Source organism: Perca flavescens, chromosome 20 (genome assembly GCF_004354835.1).
Source record: "Perca flavescens isolate YP-PL-M2 chromosome 20, PFLA_1.0, whole genome shotgun sequence".
Lineage (NCBI taxonomy): Eukaryota > Metazoa > Chordata > Actinopteri > Perciformes > Percidae > Perca > Perca flavescens.
Window position 1 is genome coordinate 21,733,998 of NC_041350.1, and position 18,583 is coordinate 21,752,580.

Here is an 18,583-nt window from a genome sequence, read left to right on the forward strand (position 1 = left end):
AACACACAGCCCAGCTGCGCACCCACACTTGAACACCTTATCCTGTTATTCCAACAGCTGCCCCACCCCTGTGTCAACATTTTGACGAATCAAATTACCAACCTGGCAACGTGAAGTCCCAGGTTGCACTAAAGTTTGTACAAGGTACAAAACCAAGCTCAGGACTCAGGTTCTAGGGCATGAATGACTGAACCAGTGTAGGCGCAGGATTACCAGTCTGGACTGAGGAATCACAGTCACAGATATATACACTGATATGTAGCAGTTGCAGACAAGGTCATAGCTAAGGCCCTGCATCTGCCTAGAAGGCATGAGTCCAAACTTCCCCAGTCACATTCTAGCTACATGAAGGTCTAAATGCTGTTAAAAGCCTTCTCCACACCAGGAGTACACGTCTGGTGTCCTTGTGGTTGTTTGCAGGTAAAAACATTTAGTAGGTAGCACAGGTGGTAAGCAACTAAACGTAGGGACAATTATTTAGAGAACTATACATTACATCTAGCCAGTTTACTGCTGCTTTTGCAGAGGTGATCATTGCAAAACCCTGAGCTGTAAACATACAAACAAATGTGTAGCTACACAGACATTATACTGTATGAATGTTGTACATTGTTGCACAGAATAACATGAAGTGATAGCCAATCTTACATGAAAATGAATTCTTTGAAACACACGTTTTACAAGCGTCTTCTGCTTTATTCAATTACCTTTTATTAAACCAGCTTCTGAACTGCTTTCAGATATTCACAGGTCCATTTCAGTAAAGTAGGCCCTGACTCCATTGGCTGTTATTACAGATGTGTGTGTTATGTGTTATTACAATACTATAGAGTCCCCGTAGACTATCATACTATGGTTTGAATTTAAAAGAAAGCAAGCCACAATACCCACTAACACTAGGATCTGGATCTCGTGACTGCTGTAGCCTACTTTTTACTTTTTATCTCCTAAGGAGACTAGAAAAGTGTCTCCTCCACAGTTATAGAAGAAGCCACTCAGTCTGACTGCTTCTTGTGCCAAAATAAAGTATGTAGTAACAAAACTATTACCAAAGAATCCATTTTTATGTAAGATTGATTGATTGGCTGTGTTGAATGAGCAAATGTAAACTTACCGGTTGCTGTCAACAGCAAAAAAAAATCAACCGCACTCTGGCTAAAAGTCCCGAAACTCCGCCCCGTCTCTGCTGATTTTTGACTCCGTTTAAAGCCCGGATTTGACGCTGAGATTTCAAAAACTTCCCTGGAGGTGAGAAAAACGTTATCGTTTTTAATCACACACGTTAATCCTGTCTCTCTCCCCCAATAATACTGTCTCTTTGCTTGGCCCGGGGAGGAACCTGGCGTGGATGAAGCGGAACGTCGTAAAAACAAACAGAGGAATCTGAACCACACGGCTTCCGTAGCGCTCATTGGACAAAACCGGACAAAACGCAGAGAGCGCGTAAAGTGCGTGTTGTTGGCAAAAAGCTACCGCTTTGCACCAATGCTGTGCACTGTATGCACTACGTCGGACTGTAAAAGTAGACGGACACACACCGGAAACAAGGTGACTTTGATTTCAGAATAAAAATAATATATATATTTTCTTTTTTTAAGCCAATGTGTTACATCAATGATAGGGGCACATTATTATTTTCGTTATTGATTACTCCATTCATTATTTTCATGATAAACTGTAAACTCATGATGTTTTGTCTTTACAAGGCCAGAATATTGTGAAAATAAAGATTACAGTCTCCCAAAACCTGAGGTGACGTTCAGCTTGCCTGTAGTTTTCCGACAGTCAAAACCCAATTTAAAAGTAGCTAGTGAATTTAAAGAATATATTAGGACTCTGAAATTATCTCTAAACACTATAAAATAAGTCAAAATGTACAGTAAACTCTTTAAAGTATAATATAAATGCTGTATTGTTATTAATATTTCTATTTATTTAAATTCATATTCTTGTTTATCTGTACCATTATGAAATGTATGTATATTTAATTTGAATGTTTGCACTTCTGGCTGAATGTTGCTTATGTTTAAAAACGACAAGTTTCAGATGCAAATTTTGGATCACATCATTACCTACAGGCCAATAAAGCTAGCATATGTGAAATGACAGCAGCAACTATATTTTTTATAAATATTTATTCATTTACATTTCAAACTATAAACAAATGTGCACACAACAATGTGTACTTGTAGCGTTATTATAAAATGTCACATAACAAGGGATTTATTTAGGAGGTTCCTACCGGAAGTTCTACACTCGGCATCTTTCTTGACGTTTCCTAATCTACAATCAGAAAGTAGCATAAATATCAACAACATCCCATCAAAAACGCCAAACAATACTCTTGAAAGAGGAGGAGAAAATAGTACGACATTTTTAATTACATATACATCTCACATTCTGTCTGTAATTATTTAGCTAACGTTAGCTTTTCAAACAGTTTTAATTTTATGTGTAATGTTAGTTTTCTTTGAGTAACGTTAGCTAACATTAGGCTACGCTATCTTATGTACGTTAACTATGTGACTGGTTAACGTTAAATAGCTAGCTAGCTCATCAACCTGTAGGGAGATATGAGTGGGACACTTGGTTAGCTGGCTTTGCTATTTAGCAACATTTACTTCGAATGTTAGTCCTATGCTAGTTAACGTTACCTGCATATAAACCTAACGGTATGTGTCTAACGTTACTGTTAGCGTAAGAAGTGTGTAACTGGTTCAACTTCTCCTTCTCCTTAGTTACAACCATGGACTGTAAAAAATAAGGTTATAACCACAGAAATAAAACATAATAATACCTGTAGCTCCATCTCTGTGCACCCACAGTACTGGTTTGTTTTTACGGGTTGTCAGTTGAAGCTTTCCTCTACTGTTCCATATCTATCAAAACGTTTGTCAAAATGTCCTTTTTGTCTGTTTGTGTCTTATTCTGCATGCATTTCTCTCTCTCTCTCTCTCTCTCTCTCTCTCTCTCTCTCTCTCTCTCTCTCTCTCTCTCTCTGTGCTCCAGCTGTCATGTTTTCCAGCAGGTGGAGGTTCGGCTTGGACAGGTACAGTGAGGTGGACCTCTTTACGGACCGCTATGAGGCCGATGTAGAGACCCTCTCCCAGGCCATCAGAGCTGCAGCGTCTGAGGAGCCGGATGCAGATGGCAGCGTGCTGTTTGGCCACCTGAAGGGCACTGTGGTTGGCCTCAGATATTATACAGGGGTGGTGAGGATCGGTAACCTTTAATCCTCTAGTGCACATATTCACAAGGGAGACAACACAGAAACGCCACATTGAGACACCTTAAAATCATCTCTGTTTTACTCTTTACAGGTGAATCAAGGGGAAATGGTCGGTTTAGTGCGACAGCCCGAGAATCCATACGACCGCAATGCAGTGATGGTCGCCAACATTTATGGCAACCAAGTGGGTCACATCAAGCGGGAGCTGGCAGCAGCCATGGCCCACGTCATGGACAACAATTTGGCTAAAGTAGAGGGGTGAGTAGACTGTTAATCACCTGTCAGTGTCATTCCCTGCTGAGATGTTCAATGTCAGAATAATTTTTCTCACCATCTTAAGGATTGTTACCCTACAAAGCCTGCACTAACACCTGACTAACATTGAATGTAGGCATAAATGGCTGCCTCAGTTGACCGCTTCTCTCCATAAATATCTGCATTTGATTCAACTTTTTATTGTTATTCATATCATATTTTTATTGTTCGGTGGTTTTAAGATCAACTTTGAGCTCAGGCTCACCGTCATTACAGTAGGATACCAACGGTGTGTGATTTTTGTGTTTGTGTGTATATTGTTGTCTCGTTGCTGTGTCAGGGTGGTACACTCAGGGACAAAAAACACATTTACCATGCCAGTGATGCTGTCCTTTTGGGGGAAAGAAGAGAACAAAAATGCTGTGATTGAAGGCATGGCACGTCGCGGATATAAACTGAACACAGGTGGAAGCAGCGCAACAGGTACACACACCCTCAATCATCTGATCTCACTCGTCTCCTGATGGAAAACTTCTCGCACTTTACCATGTAGCTACATTGTTGCATTAGAAATGTCAGTTTTTAGTCATTAATGTGTGTGTGTGTGTGTGTGTTCAGGTACAAATCAGAAATCGTCTAGTCAAGGTGCTCGTGCAATGTCATCTAAAAAAGGATTGACCATCCCACTAACTGCACAGGAGGTAATCTACTTAAATTTAGTTAATGTAATATTTAACGGTATAGCATGGCGTTTATACAGCAATCACGTAACGTTGGTAGGGAAGCAGCAAAAACGGTTTAGGAAGCTCACATGTTTTGGATATTTAATGTAAAGCACGTTATCGGGTATCAGTTACTGTATTCAGGGAATTTTGAGGGGAGAAAATCAAGTACTAGTGTTACGAGGTGCAGGGAATGGTGGACCCAAATGCAGAGAGAAGGCTGAGGATTAGTTGCTTGAAGATTTATTTCCAACACAAAAATCCAGGGTACAAACCAACAGGAATCCCAAATTGCTAAAATGCAAGAAACTACACAAGGAGTACAAACTGAGGTAGGCAAAAACTAAGTCCAGAACGCAAAAAGGGAAACAGCTGAATAACAAAACGAGAGCACAGAGACCGCAGGGAAGACGAACACATAACTCAGAGACTGGAGCAAACACGGACAGGAACAGACACAAAATGATCTGATGCAAGACAAAGGGAACACAGAGGCTAAATACCCGAGGTAACGAGCAAACAAGGGACCGGTGATACAGCAGGTGAAACGCATCAGGGCGGGGCAGGACAATCAGACAGGCGGGAAATCACAGGAAGTAAAACTAGACAAGACAGAAAACCAGACTACCAAAATAAAACAGAAACATACACCATCAGCAGAATAATACACGATCCAAACCGAAACATAAACAATCCTCAGAATGATACACAATCAATATACAAAACAGGAAACAGCAACAGAAATATACAAACAGGCAACAGAAATATCCACAACCACAACAACTAGAATACCTTGAAAAAAGCCCTCTTTTTAATAAAGTGCTAAAAAAAAGTCCTTAAAATTGAAATGAACCACATAACGCTGTCTTATATTTTGACCAACAGTTAACGTGGAATGGCTATACATGCAGAAATGTTTAAACATTGTGAAACAGACTTAGATAAGGCTTAAGTCAGCAGTTGTAATTCCTTTTTTCTTTCAGCTGAAGAATGCATTTGACAACCTCTTTGATGGTTTGATGGAGAGTAAAGATGGAGAGAAAGAAGCTGCCAAGGTGTGTATTTGATCTGTTTATCTGTCTGCATTTTATGTAGGGCTGGGCAGTATATCGATATTATATCGATATCGTGATATGAGACTAGATATCGTCTTAGATTTTGGATATTGTAATATCGTGATATGACATAAGTGTTGTCTTTTACTGGTTTTAAAGGCTGCATTACAGTAAAGTGATGTCATTTTCTGAACTTACCAGACTGTTCTAGCTGTTCCATTATTTGCCTTTTCCCCACTTAGACATTATGTCCACATTACTGATGATTATTATCTAAAATCTAAGTGTGAAGATATTTTGTTAAAGCACCAATTGTCGATATCGATAGAGGTATTTGGTCAAGAATATCGTGATATCTGATTTTCTCCATATCGCCCAGCCCTAATGTTATGTATCGGTTTGTGGTCAGCATTTTGTCTCATTTTGTATTTCTTACCACTCTCACTACAATTATGTACATAACTAATGATTGCATGTTCTTTCTTATTGTGAGATTATTTTTTGACCTATTTCTTTATAATGTCATCAGAATGCAAGAAGTATTAATTTCTTCTTTTCTGCCTTTTCTTTCTTGGTGCGGTTTTTGGAGAAACTGCTTTTCACCTTAGTAGTTGTTGCTATATTTTTCTATCACTGTCCTAATGCAGCCTATGTGAACATGCAGCTCTCATTTCTCTGCAGTCTGTGGGTACGCCTCTCCTGCCTCACCAGAAGCAGGCACTGTCCTGGATGTGTGCTCGAGAGAACAAATCTGCGCTGCCACCCTTTTGGGAGAAGAGAGGCGAGCTCTACTATAACAGCCTCACGTGTTTCTCTGCCAAAGAAATACCAGAGAGAATCCGTGGAGGAATACTGGCAGATGACATGGGACTGGTGAGTAACACTTGATGTGATTTTGTTGCTGTTAAAAATTATTGTTATTGGTGAATTGCAAGTTTATTTATACATTAACTCATGATGAGATGTTTGGTCAGTTGCTTGTTACTATATACAGTAGAGAACATTTTCTTTAATTTGTTTTTGTATGTATGTGTTGAAAATGAGGCTGTAAATGTTAACCTCAAAATTCACGTTTTCTCCAGAAAAGAGAGCTTTTTTTTCTTCTACATTTACCCCAATAAGAGGCTTTACGCTGCGGCTATGTAAGCTGACATGAATCAACATTGAACCCCCCGTTTGTGTTTTCCAGGGGAAAACTCTGACAACCATTGCTCTGATTCTCACCAACTTTCACAATGGAAAGCCTCTGCCTGTGGAGACATTTGTAAGCGTGTGAATGTGTTCAAACAATATGCAGTCTTTGACTAGTGTTCGACCATTGTTAAGTGGTTGTTTCCTTGTGTTCAGGAGGAGCGGTCTTCACCTATCAAAGCCAAAACTAAACTACAAGGTAATCACAATTTTCAATAGATCAGCTTTCTTGTTCATGTTCAGAAAAAGAGCATGACCGGTGAGATGATGTGGGCTCTTTGTTTCAGAAGGCAGCAGTGCAGGCGATAGAGCAGAAGTGAGCAATGTCTCAGTGTCAGCAGCTGGTCCTCAATGCTCACACCTGTAAGTGTGATTCAGTTGAATTTGGTGTGCTCAGATTATATTGTCAGTGATGTGTTTTTTATTATCATGGCATAGTTTAATCATGTGTAAAGTCAACAATGCAAATGACTGCATCTGGACATATTTCAATACATTTTTCTGTCCATCTATATATCTGATATGCTCATGCCTTTGTCAGTCCTCAGGTGGAGGTGATCTGTGTTAATACGACAGACGTAGTGGAGATAGTGGACTCAGCAGACATAGTGGAGATAGCGGACAAGTCAGATAACAGTAAGAATTAATTGTCATCTCTGTATATATCACCTTTTAACTTGTATATGTCTGTTCGTGCTGTTTGCTTGTTTTGCCTCCTTCCATGGATTTTGTGGCTTGCATACATTTTTATCTGACTTCTCCACTTAAAGGTACAAGCAAAGGAAAGAAGAAAGCCAACAAGCGAAAGCCTATTAAAGGTACAGGCCCAGGAAACTCTTTGTATTTGTGCACTATAATATGTGGGTGTCAAAATATGTGCATGTTGAAAGCAATCTGTGACATAGTTTGACAACTGTTTTTAAAAGCCAGTGAATTGATTTATTTTGTAGTGGTGGTGGCATAATTCAATGCTGTTGTAATTTAGCTTTTATACCATTATAATGAACCGTCCCCTGTGAAATAAATCATTAATCTGCTTACTGTGCAGAGGCCCCAGTAATGCTGGAGGATCTGGACTTTGCTGCAGCACTTGGTGGCTCAGCAGCAGATACAGGCTTAAAGAAGAAGAAAACTGCCAAGAAGGCCGGTCCCACACTGGGTGAGTTCCATCAGTCAACATGTTTTTACCTGGTGTTTTGGGTTTCACATATTGCATTAATTTAGTAGGGTAAAAAGGAAAAGTTGTGCGCCTTTTTGTATGTGCAGGTGTGGAATCCTCCGTCACTGAAAGTGCTGATGACTTATCAGCTAGAACGACTCTCATCATCTGCCCGCTCTCTGTGATCAGCAACTGGCTGGTAGGAATACAGCCTCACACAACAAAACCCACACAACGAGACACTTTCTTTCGTTGAACTTCATTTACGTAGTCCTGCTAATTCGCTTGGTTACAAGTATAGGTGAAGCTTGTTTACTGGTAAAAAAAACTGCATACTATAACAGCGCAGGGCTACATTGAACTGCAAGTGAAAGATCAACAAATTACCAGTATTGTAGGGAAACAAACTATGTTGGTAATTTTGTAAACTTTTGATGGCAGAAGTGCCACATTCAACGCTACCCTTCCATCCCTAAATTCAGCAAATGTCATGTTTTCTGTGTGTGTGTGTGTGTGTTTGTGTGTGTGTGTGTGTGTGTGTGTGTGTGTGTGTGTGTGTGTGTGTACAGCACCAGTTGGAGCAGCATGTGCGTGCAAACGTGAAGCTAAACGTGTATCTGTATTATGGCTCGGAGCGCAACAGGAGCAAGGCCTTTCTGTCCTCTCAGGATGTGGTGATCACCACCTACAACGTCCTCTCTGCCGACTCTGGGGTAAGTGTACATGTATTTCTGTAGCTGTAAGGTGAGCCAAGGTGTTGACAGAAAAGAAAACATGGGAGACACACTTCATATGGTGGGGCAGACTGCATTCATTTATTTTGATAAGCAAAGTCCTCTAAATGGTGGCTAATGGATGTCTTTTCTGAACCTGGACTGTGTGTTTAATTCATGTCAATATTCACTTGACTTGAGTGATAATTTTCTTCTCTTTTTAATAGCAAATATAATGTTTTTGTTTTCCTTTCAGAATAAGAGTCCCCTCCATGGGATCAATTGGCTGAGGGTTGTGCTGGACGAAGGACACGTTGTAAGAAACCCAAATGCACAGATGAGTAAGGCTGTGCTCGGCCTAAAAGCTCAGCGGCGCTGGATTTTGTCAGGTATTACCCACACACACACACACACACACACACACACACACACACACACACACACACACACACACACACACACAGATAGTCATTCTTGGGCTGGGTGATAATTTATTACTGTTCATTGTCTCTCCATATAGTCATGGTTCAAAATTGTCATGTCTAAAAGAAAAAGATTGTATATACTTTATTTGTTTGATTATTAGATTTTTGTAATAAAACACAAACCTTTTGACATAATTGGTTGAACATTAGTTTCATTTTTTACCATGTGATTTTGAATACTTTATTAAATGTTGTGGATATTGATATATTGAGATAATATCCCAATAGCCCTTACTGTACACATTTAGGGTGTCCACCACAAATTCTCATTTTGACTGAATAAGTACACACAGATAGTTTCATTATTAAGGCAGTTGTCAAATGCGTGTGTGTTTTTGTTCATTCCTCCATCCCTCCAGGTACTCCTATCCAGAACAGTGTGAAGGACCTGTGGATGCTGCTGGCCTTCCTGCGTCTGAAGCCTTTTGATGTGAGAGAGTGGTGGAACAGAGTGATCCAGAGACCTGTTACTGAAGGAGACAGGGCCGGCCTGCAGTGAGTGCCACAGATACCTTATATTACACTGATGCAATGTAGTAATAAGACTCCAGAGGGCGCTGTCTACTGTGATACAGTCAGTTTGAGTGAAATTGTCGCTAAAGCTGTATTCTATCAATATTCTTATATGTTTAGACTTTTTCCTTGATTTTGTCTACTCGGTATAACGTCTATTGCTTTTCTCTCCATCCTTGAAGAGGGGTCTCTCCTCTGTTGCTCTTTCTGAAATGTCTCCCTTTTTTCCTCTCTTAAAGACTAGGAAAGGAGTTGTTCCTTGTTGGAATCAAGGGTCCAAAGATTGAGGGTGTAAAATGTTGTAGATTTTGCCCTTTTAGGCAAATTTGTGGTTTGGGCGTGACTTATTCTCTGAAGAAGTTAATCACAGCTGTTGGAGATGATGATTAATGTACTTCTCGCTTCTTGTTGTCCTTACTAATCTACAATGACTGTGCTGGCTGTATTAACTTGACATCATTAGGTCACTTTGTCAATTTAGACAGTAGAACATTTTATTTAAAGGGGTGATAGAATGATTATATAGGGTATTTTACACTGTTCCTTAAGGTCTCCTAATGGGGTATGTAACATTGGTTGGGCTAAAAATTGCCCGAATGCTATTTTATTAGGCCCTTAACTACCCTGTGAATATGGCTCTATTTGGAACAAGAGCTTTTCTTCCAAATATGGTATGCTCATGAATATTCAGAATGAGCTACGCGCTGATTGGTTTGAGCAAACTGCATAGAAACACATGGGAGACTCGACAGCAGGTCTCATTGCAAAGTTATACATTGTTTGTCACTTCTGAGACTTTTTTAAGCGAGAAATCAACTATATAAAGCTCAAATATGGGCCGTTTTACGAAAATTGATGGCTTATTGCAAATTTGGTAAGACTGTGTGTCGGAGTTCAGCTGCCGGTGCTGCCTGTGTTGCTGCCTCGCTGCACGGCCTGCTTTCCTTTACACACCCCGGCCTGCTCTGAGCTCGATTGAGCTCCGTTACGGCTTGCAGCCCACAGCACTCGATAACCGCGCAAAGTCACTGTTTTGGGGTTAATGGACCAAACGCTGGTGCTCTGACAGAGCTCCAGGGCCTGCAGCTCCCCTCTTCCTTCTAGCTAAATGGCCCGTGTGTGACAGTGATAGCGCTGTCAGCGAACTTGTTACACCAGCAATCTCTTACAACAGTTCCAGTTAATCTTGGCTGGCTGTCAGCATAACTAGCTATATTTACAGTTTGAATTTTGTCACGCCACTTATACAACATATCTCTAACGGTCTTATAAAGCTAACAACGGTGTCCGATTTCAAGTTAATGATTTTTTGTGAACAGTGGGGGTTTCGTTAGCTATGACTGTCCCTTCAATCCTAGCTATGTGTAGCTAGCTACAAATCACAGATAGTTAGCTTAATTTTTGGCGTAATTTCTGTATATTTACAGTTTGAATTTCATCACGCCACGTATACAACATCTCCCTAAATGTCTCATAAAGCTAACAACGGTGTGCGATTTCAAGTTAATGAATATTTGTGAATTTCAGAGGAATTCTAGAAGGAGCTAGCTCTCATTGATAGAGCTACATCCAGCCGCAGGCTCTATCAATGAGACTCGCGGACAAGCGGCGTTTATTTCCCCAATCGTTTGTTTAAATAACTCAACACATTATAATTACACACATTAAAAGATTAACTGGAACCTGTGGTAAGAGATTGCTGGCGTAACAAGCTCGCTGACCGTGCTCTCACTCACACACACCGGGCATTTAGCTAGCAGGAAGAGGGGAGCTGCAGGCCCTGGAGCTCTGTCAGAGCACCAGCGTTTAGTAGTCCATTATCCAAAAAACGGTGACTTTGCGCGGGTATGGAGTGCTGTGGGCTGCCAGTCGTGACGGAGCTCAAAGTACCTCAGAGCAGGCCGGGGTGTGTGAAGGAAGGCAGATCAGGCGGCGAGGCAGCAACACAGGCAGCACCGGCAGCTGAATTCAGACACACAGTTGGACAAAATTTGCAATTAGCCATCCATTTTCGTAAAATGGCCCATATTTGAGCCTTACATAGTTGATTTCTCGCATAAAAAAGTTTCAGAAGTGAATTTTGTAATGGAATAGCAGAGATCTGTGCGACCTAGATTCAGAAGACTACCTGATCTCAGGTCAGTTGTGTAGCCTATGTAAATGTTGGGGCGTGACCGTTCTCTTAATACACCCATGGGCTGACAAATATTCCGGTTTTTGGGAGGTTGACGTCAACTTCCAGCTTTGTTGGGATTCGCCCGTTTTCAGCGGCAGTTTCAAAATATGAAATTTTCATAGTAAAGGGGTATCAGTGGGACTTTGAGCTTCTATGTATGTCCTATTTACCCTCCGAACTGTCGTTACTCAACTACGACAGGGTAAAATCGGTTTTGCATTCTATCACCCCTTTAAACACAACACAATTGCAGTGGGTGTATGTCACCATTCATAGTTTTCTTACATGGTAACTAGATATGCTAAAAACTAGGTTGAGTCCCCAGTGTTGAGTGAGTGTTGGATAACAGTTTGTAATTGTGGGTAATATGCAAGCATTTGTCATATTATACTATTCATAATCAGATATCGATAAACTCCTGCAATTGATGCTGTACAGGAACCTTCAGACCCTGGTGAAGTGCATCACCCTGCGGCGAACCAAGAGCAGTGAGGTGAATGGGCGCCCCCTGGTGTCTCTGCCTGAGAAGGCAGTATGTGTGGAGCAGGTCGAGCTGAGCCAGACAGAGAGGGAGGAGTACGAGCTGGCACGCAATGAGGGAAAAAACACTATCAGAAAGTATGTGTCAGTGTGCATGTACATGTGCACGTATGTTTGAATAAATAAACGACGCGATAAAATAAAGAAAAGTAATTTTGACAGAACATTCAGCTGATAAATGTTCGTTACAAGGGATGTTACAGGTTTATGCTGTAAACTGTTGCATATTGGTCTATCTTCTTTAAGTTGTCTTAACTGTGTGTGTAGGTACGTAGCTGAAGGGACAGTCTTGAGGAATTATGCCGACGTGTTGGCCATCCTGATGAGGCTTCGACAGCACTGCTGCCACCCTGATCTACTGGCAAAAACCTCCTCAGACCTGGGTAAGACCTGTAATGTGATATGAGGCTAATGTAAGCACTGACTAATATAGAGTATAGCTTCTGAACCCGGGGGTCACTTGATATGCAAACAGGCTTGCTGGAGATTAACTTTTTTTTATTTGGTTGATATATTGTACAATACATTCTGATACCCAGGTTCACGTCTGTACAACTGTAAGCTGTAGTCATGAGGCTCAGGGAGACAGTTGAGGGCACTTTCTCTTCATGCCCACACAGTCCTGAGAGGAGGTCTAATCAGCCAAATTAATTAAAAATACCTGTGTGTGTCAACCATGGGTGTGTAGTGATTTAGGCACTTGCTATGGCAAGTGAAAATGCTTGCCATGCAAAAGCCCTTTTTCCAATTCTTCACACCTTTTCGTAATGCTTTTCTTTTTTACTGCTTTCTCTACACTCTACTGCCATTCTCCCCCTTTAGATCTCTCTCTCTTTATCTCGTGTTTAAACTGAATGTTCACTGCCTTTTAAAATGGTAACATGGGGGGGAAAGTTTACATTGAAAAAACATATAGCCAACCCTGTTTTTGAGCATATAGACTGTGAGGTTAATAGGTAATCTGAACCCTGGGTAGCTCACCTTGTTGAACATGCGTCCCATGTACAGAGGCTCGCTCCTTGCCGCAGTGACCTGAGGCCCTTTGCTGCATGTCATTCCCCCTCTTTTTTCCCCATTTCCATTTTTCAGCTGTCCTGTCTAATAAAGGCCTCAAATGCAAAAAAAAAATCTTAAAAGAAAGAATAATAAGTAAACCCAACCCGTGTAGTCTGTGTGTGTGTGTAATCCTAGAACACTCCTCTTCATGTCATTATAAAACCCCAAATTTCCCACAAAAAAAGAGGACATGACATTTGTGTCCTCAATTATAGCTACAGTACAGCCCTGGCCTCAATATATGTTTTCAGATTTATTTCCTAATGTATAAAATCTTTTGTCTGGAGGTGCTGCAGCTACACCTGCAGAGCTGCGGGAGCGTCTGATAGACAAGCTACGGTTGGTGTTAGCCAGCGGCTCAGATGAGGAGTGCTCTGTGTGTCTGGAGTCGGTGCATCTGCCTGTCATTACACACTGTGCCCATGTCTACTGCCGGCCCTGCATCGCCCAGGTTATCAACACTGAGCAGGTACATGTGCTGCCCTCAGCAGACAGCAGGGCTTTAAAATAAATTGTCATTTGACAGTTAACAAAAAAGGCAAGTTTTTACTACTATGTAATCAGTTATTTAGCTGCTAAACATGAACTGATCCATCTTTTCTCTATGCTCAATGTGTGTTTGTGTGTGTACATAGGAAACAGCACGCTGTCCTCTCTGTCGAAGTGAAATCAAGACCAATGAACTGGTGGAGTTTCCACAGGAGGAAATGGAGGAAGAGAAAAGTACAAACTCTGATAAGTGGAGGACAAGCTCAAAGGTACACTGCACATACTGAGGCTATAGTATTACCCGTGGTTTTAAAAAAGCAGAACAATGAAACCTGCTTGAGTTGGGCTTTAACAAGATGTTCTGGTGTTGTGCAAAATCTTTGACTTTAAGTTGCCTACAAATTATTTTAGTCTTCTCTTGCATTCAAACCTTTAACGGTCTGTGTTTGTGACAAAATATTGTTTACCATATTTATTAAGTGTTATGTTCAATTAGTGACTATTTGATTATTGTTCTTTTGTTTGCTGGTCTATATTGTGCAGTAAGAAGATCAAACATTTCTGATAAATGTTCTCAATGGGGGGAAAAAAGCTGAAATACTAAATTGCCTTGAATTCCATCATTCCATACTTGGCATCAAAATGCTTTACTTTAGATATATTCTATTGGCTGTAATTATCGAATTCTTAACCAGAAGTCACTTAATACATCTTCTTCAGCAGTGTGACAGTGATGGAAAATGGCCTTGCATGCTATGTGAGAGCAGTGTTCTGCTTTTGTCTCTGCAGGTGCAGGCACTGATGGGAAACTTGCTCAGGCTGCGCTGTGAGGACAGCAGCATTAAGTATTTGGTCGTCTCTCAGTTTACACGCTTCCTCTCCATACTGGAGACTCCACTCAGGTAATACCAGTGTTTCCTCTATGTTGATTTGACCGTGGCGGCCCCCCACGGCAGCATTTCTGCCCCCCACGGTATCAGAAATAGGGCTGCATTGTTAGAGTGCATGTTGGAAAATAGCGCGGTCACTCGGCAGAAAAAGGGGGGAGGGGGGGGTTCGGGCCTGCCCCCACTGCTAAAAGAAATCCTAAAGGAAAACTGAATACACACATTCACAGTAGAGGTTCTGGATTTTTAAAGGTCTAAGTGGGTTTTAAAGCTATAAAGAGCTCTCACAAGTCTACTCAAACAGCTGTGGTTCATTTAATTATTGCAATAGCTATGGTGGAAGTTTAGGGAGTGGTTTACCTTTTTGTGAAAATATTGGTTCCTCCATTATAGTATTTATCAGAAATTGGAAACAAACTGTTTTGTGTCTCTTTGGGTAACTGATTAATTTCTTTTCCACCTCTCTCCTTTTGTTCAGATCTAGATGTTTATGCTTGTCAAGGTTGATAGTAAAGCAAAAGAAAACACGATCTGTTAGCAGTGCACCAGCAGAGAGAGTAGAGAATTTCTAGATTGAATTAATTAAATGTTCCGTTATGTTATTTTATGACTTGTCTGTTGACGTGATTGCCCTGCGTCCTCTCCACCAGAGAGCATGGTTTCAGTTTTGTGCGTTTGGACGGCACTATGAGCCAAAAGAAGAGGACTCAGGTCATCCAGGAGTTTCAGAGCTCTGCAGCCGACAGCCCTGCCATTATGCTTCTGTCACTCAAAGCTGGAGGGGTGGGGCTAAACTTGACGGCCGCTTCTCATGTTTTCCTCATGGACCCTGTAAGTATTGATTTTGGCCAGGAACCAGACACAGTTACATGTATAACCACATTTTACTTCACATATGAGGTTGTGCACGCTGAAGGGATTTTGCATGATGCCACACACAAAAGTCTGTTAGCTGATTAACTGTCCGCCTATAAATAAAGTACGTCGTCACGGCAGGTTTATTGGCACTTTGATTGCCATGTTGGGATAGCCTGACAGTGAATAGTGACAAAGTTTAATTAAATCTTATCTGATTTCATTACGTATTAAGTTTTTCAGCAATGTTTCACAGTGGAGGTGGGCCACCTCACCTTAAATAAAGACCAACTCTGCCACATCTTTAAAATTCATATACTGTTATTGGGTGAAAAAAACTAAATAATTCTGAACTGCATGTTCACTTTTTTTTAGAATTAAACTTTTTTTTTATTTGGTTGATATATTGTACAATACATTCTGATACCCAGGTTCACGTCCGTACAACTGTAAGCTGTAGTCATGAGGCTCAGGGAGACAGTTGAGGGCACTTTCTCTTCATGCCCACACAGTCCTGAGAGGAGGTCTAATCAGCCAAATTAATTAAAAACACCTGTGTGTGTCAACCATGGGCGTGTAGTGATTTTAATCGGTAGCTTTTTGGATGATGCGATCATTTTGACGCTAGACTTGTCGTAGCAGGTGTAATTAATAACATATTGCATTAGGCCTTACCAGTTTCAGGCTTTGCTATTGTGCCTGAATGGTCACTAGTATGGTTTACTGGGACACTTGAATGGAAATAAGCTCTTGTTCATTTTATTGATCACACCTGTGCTCTGGTACTTGCTATGGTAAGTGAAAATGCTTGCTATGCAAAAGCCCTTCTTCCAATTCTTCACACCTTTTCATAATGCTTTTCTTTTTTACTGCTTTCTCTACCTTGCTACACTCTACTGCCATTCTCCCCCTTTAGATCTCTCTCTCTTTATTTTGTGTTTAACCCTTGTATTGTCTTCCCGTCGACCATTCAACTTCTTGTTGTTTTTGGGTCAAAATGTAAAATGATCATCTTTTTTCGACATGTTTTTTTGCAGTTATTGTCATTTTATTATTGTTAACCCAATACCCAAATGTCTAATATAGAAACTTTGAAAATGGGTCAAGTTGACCCGAGGTCAACACAAGGGTTAAACCGAATGTTCACTGCCTTTTAAAATGGTAACATGGGGGGGAAAGTTTACATTGAGAAAACATATAGCCAACCCTGTTTTTGAGCATATAGACTGTGAGGTTAATAGGTAATCTGAACCCTGGGTAGCTCACCTTGTTGAACATGCGTCCCATGTACAGAGGCTCGCTCCTTGCCGCACTGACCTGAGGCCCTTTGCTGCATGTCATTCCCCCTCTTTGTTCCCCCTTTCCATTTTTCAGCTGTCCTGTCTAATAAAGGCCTAAAATGCCCAAAAAATAATCTAAAGAAAAGAATAATACGTAAACCCAACCCAACATGTGTAATATATGTGTAATTCTAGAACACATCTTTAAAATTCATATACTTTTATTGGGGGAAAAAAACTAAATAATTCTGAACTGCATGTTCACTTGTAATTCACTGTGTATTTCAGGCGTGGAATCCTGCCACTGAGGAGCAGTGTATTGACCGCTGCCACCGTCTGGGACAGACGAGGAAAGTCGTCGTCACTAAGGTTAGAAACTAGAAACTGTTTGTTTGTACTGTTTTATCAGGGTTTGCCGTGAAAGTTTAGTGCTTTTCTTCTCTGTGGCAAGGCATCACTTGTTCTTTTAGGTCCATTTTATACTGTGAACACTAAAAGACAGTATGTGTTTTAGGGCTGGCACCATATGGTTTTGTCCCGATTCGATTCTTTCATGATATAAGGGTGCCAATTCAAATTGTATTGCGATTGTCATTTATTGTGATTCTAGAAGTATTGTGATAGTATCGCGATTTTCTTTTCCTTCTTTAACAAAAACTGAATAATACACTTCTAGAGACAATCCATCATGATTTTAAAAACTAGATGTTTTCTAAGAATGCACATCACATGTCGGTCAGTCAGTCTGACATTTATTTCATTTGTAAAGAAGTAAGTGTATTTTCTGCATTTTTCTGCTTTTGGTCTGTTTTGCTGGAAACGGATATGATTTAGTTGCTGTCAGCAGAACCGTATAAACAGAATATATTTAGGTGAATTAGTAAAAAAATAAAAAATAAATGTTAACAATCGTTGCAAAACAAATCCCGATGCATTTAGATTTATTTCTTTTTTTTTAAATGTATTTTCTCCCACCCCTAATGTATTTTGTCACCAACACAAATGTCCGGGTACCTGATGAGTAAAGGGATTTTATTAGATCTAAAATGATAGATTATGTACATTATATTCTTAAACTAAACGCTTTTTGGATTCTCCATATTTTCATACTATAGAGAAAGGTGCATGAGAAAGATGACTGACTATGATATTTAGCTTGTATCTATATTTAGATTTTGTTTGTTGCTGCAGTTCATTGTGAAAGATTCAGTGGAGGAGAACATGGTGAAGATCCAGAGGCAGAAGCAGGATCTGGTGGAGAAGGCTTTTGGCTCCTCAAACCCAGAAAGGAAAACGTCTCGCATTGATGACATCAAAGCTCTGATGGAGCTGTAGATGTTTTCACTTGGGAACAACACAAACATTGGAGAAGTTGACTGTTCTTTTTTGGTTCAGAAAGTTCACATCTGAAGGGCTGCAGAGATTGTTGTATTATTTTTGAAAAGTTAAAATGTTTCGTGTATAGGTTGATTAATATTGTTCTAAATTCTGTTTTATGTTAACTTCTATGTAACGGTTAAAGTTTTGTACTGATTCATTAACAGGACACTTCATCACTTGGTAAGCTTTCATTTTTGTTCATACTGTATGTGATGCATAGGAGCTGTTTGTCTTGATCTACTGTACGATTTGATACTGTGGGATGAAGACGGAGTAGAAATACCCACCTGTTGTAGCAGCTCGAGTTGTCAATATGCAAATTTAACAGCTGTGACGATTCCGATGTTCTGTATGTTGTCGTTTTTCTTGCCATTTCTGGATTAAAGAAATGTAGACTACTGATATTGTACATTTGTAGCTACTGTATTTAACCAGACAGCATCTTTCAGAACATGGAATTAAAGGGAAACTATTTGTTTACCACACAATAGCGTATCTTATTGAATCTATTTGTCAATTTTAATAATCATTTAAGTGGTTACAATAAGTGCTTCTGAAATGTGAGGATTTGCTGCTTTTCACTTTTGTTTCACTAGTC

General features: G+C 40.3%; 2 protein-coding genes across 4 annotated transcripts in view; one reads left to right on the top strand and one right to left on the bottom strand.

The window, feature by feature from the left end:
* Positions 1-1,499, bottom strand: part of LOC114546388 (serine/threonine-protein kinase PAK 2) — a 14,954-nt gene extending 13,455 nt beyond the window's left edge. The window contains exon 1 of the mRNA XM_028565143.1: positions 1,115-1,499. The gene's annotated coding sequence lies outside the window, so the exon portion shown is untranslated. The remainder of the gene's footprint in view (positions 1-1,114) is intronic.
* hltf (helicase-like transcription factor) lies at positions 1,164-18,473 on the top strand. Of its 3 annotated transcripts, XM_028565140.1 has the most exons (26): positions 1,164-1,248; positions 1,336-1,548; positions 3,010-3,212; positions 3,321-3,487; positions 3,825-3,967; positions 4,103-4,185; positions 5,190-5,261; positions 5,943-6,134; positions 6,451-6,525; positions 6,609-6,651; positions 6,740-6,815; positions 6,994-7,088; positions 7,223-7,270; positions 7,501-7,611; positions 7,719-7,810; positions 8,181-8,324; positions 8,581-8,713; positions 9,169-9,304; positions 11,937-12,116; positions 12,306-12,421; positions 13,382-13,563; positions 13,730-13,852; positions 14,373-14,485; positions 15,121-15,301; positions 16,894-16,974; positions 17,797-18,473. In XM_028565140.1, the coding sequence occupies exons 3-26, from the start codon at positions 3,015-3,017 to the stop codon at positions 17,938-17,940; spliced, it is 2,928 nt and encodes a 975-aa protein (XP_028420941.1). In that variant the 5' UTR covers positions 1,164-1,248; positions 1,336-1,548; positions 3,010-3,014; the 3' UTR covers positions 17,941-18,473. The 3 variants fall into 3 exon arrangements, with proteins under 3 accessions (XP_028420941.1, XP_028420940.1, XP_028420942.1); XM_028565139.1 differs by lacking the exons at positions 1,164-1,248; positions 1,336-1,548 and adding an exon at positions 2,249-2,365; XM_028565141.1 differs by lacking the exons at positions 1,164-1,248; positions 1,336-1,548 and adding an exon at positions 2,249-2,365 and having other exon boundaries at positions 6,743-6,815.
* The last annotated feature ends 110 nt before the right edge of the window (positions 18,474-18,583 follow it).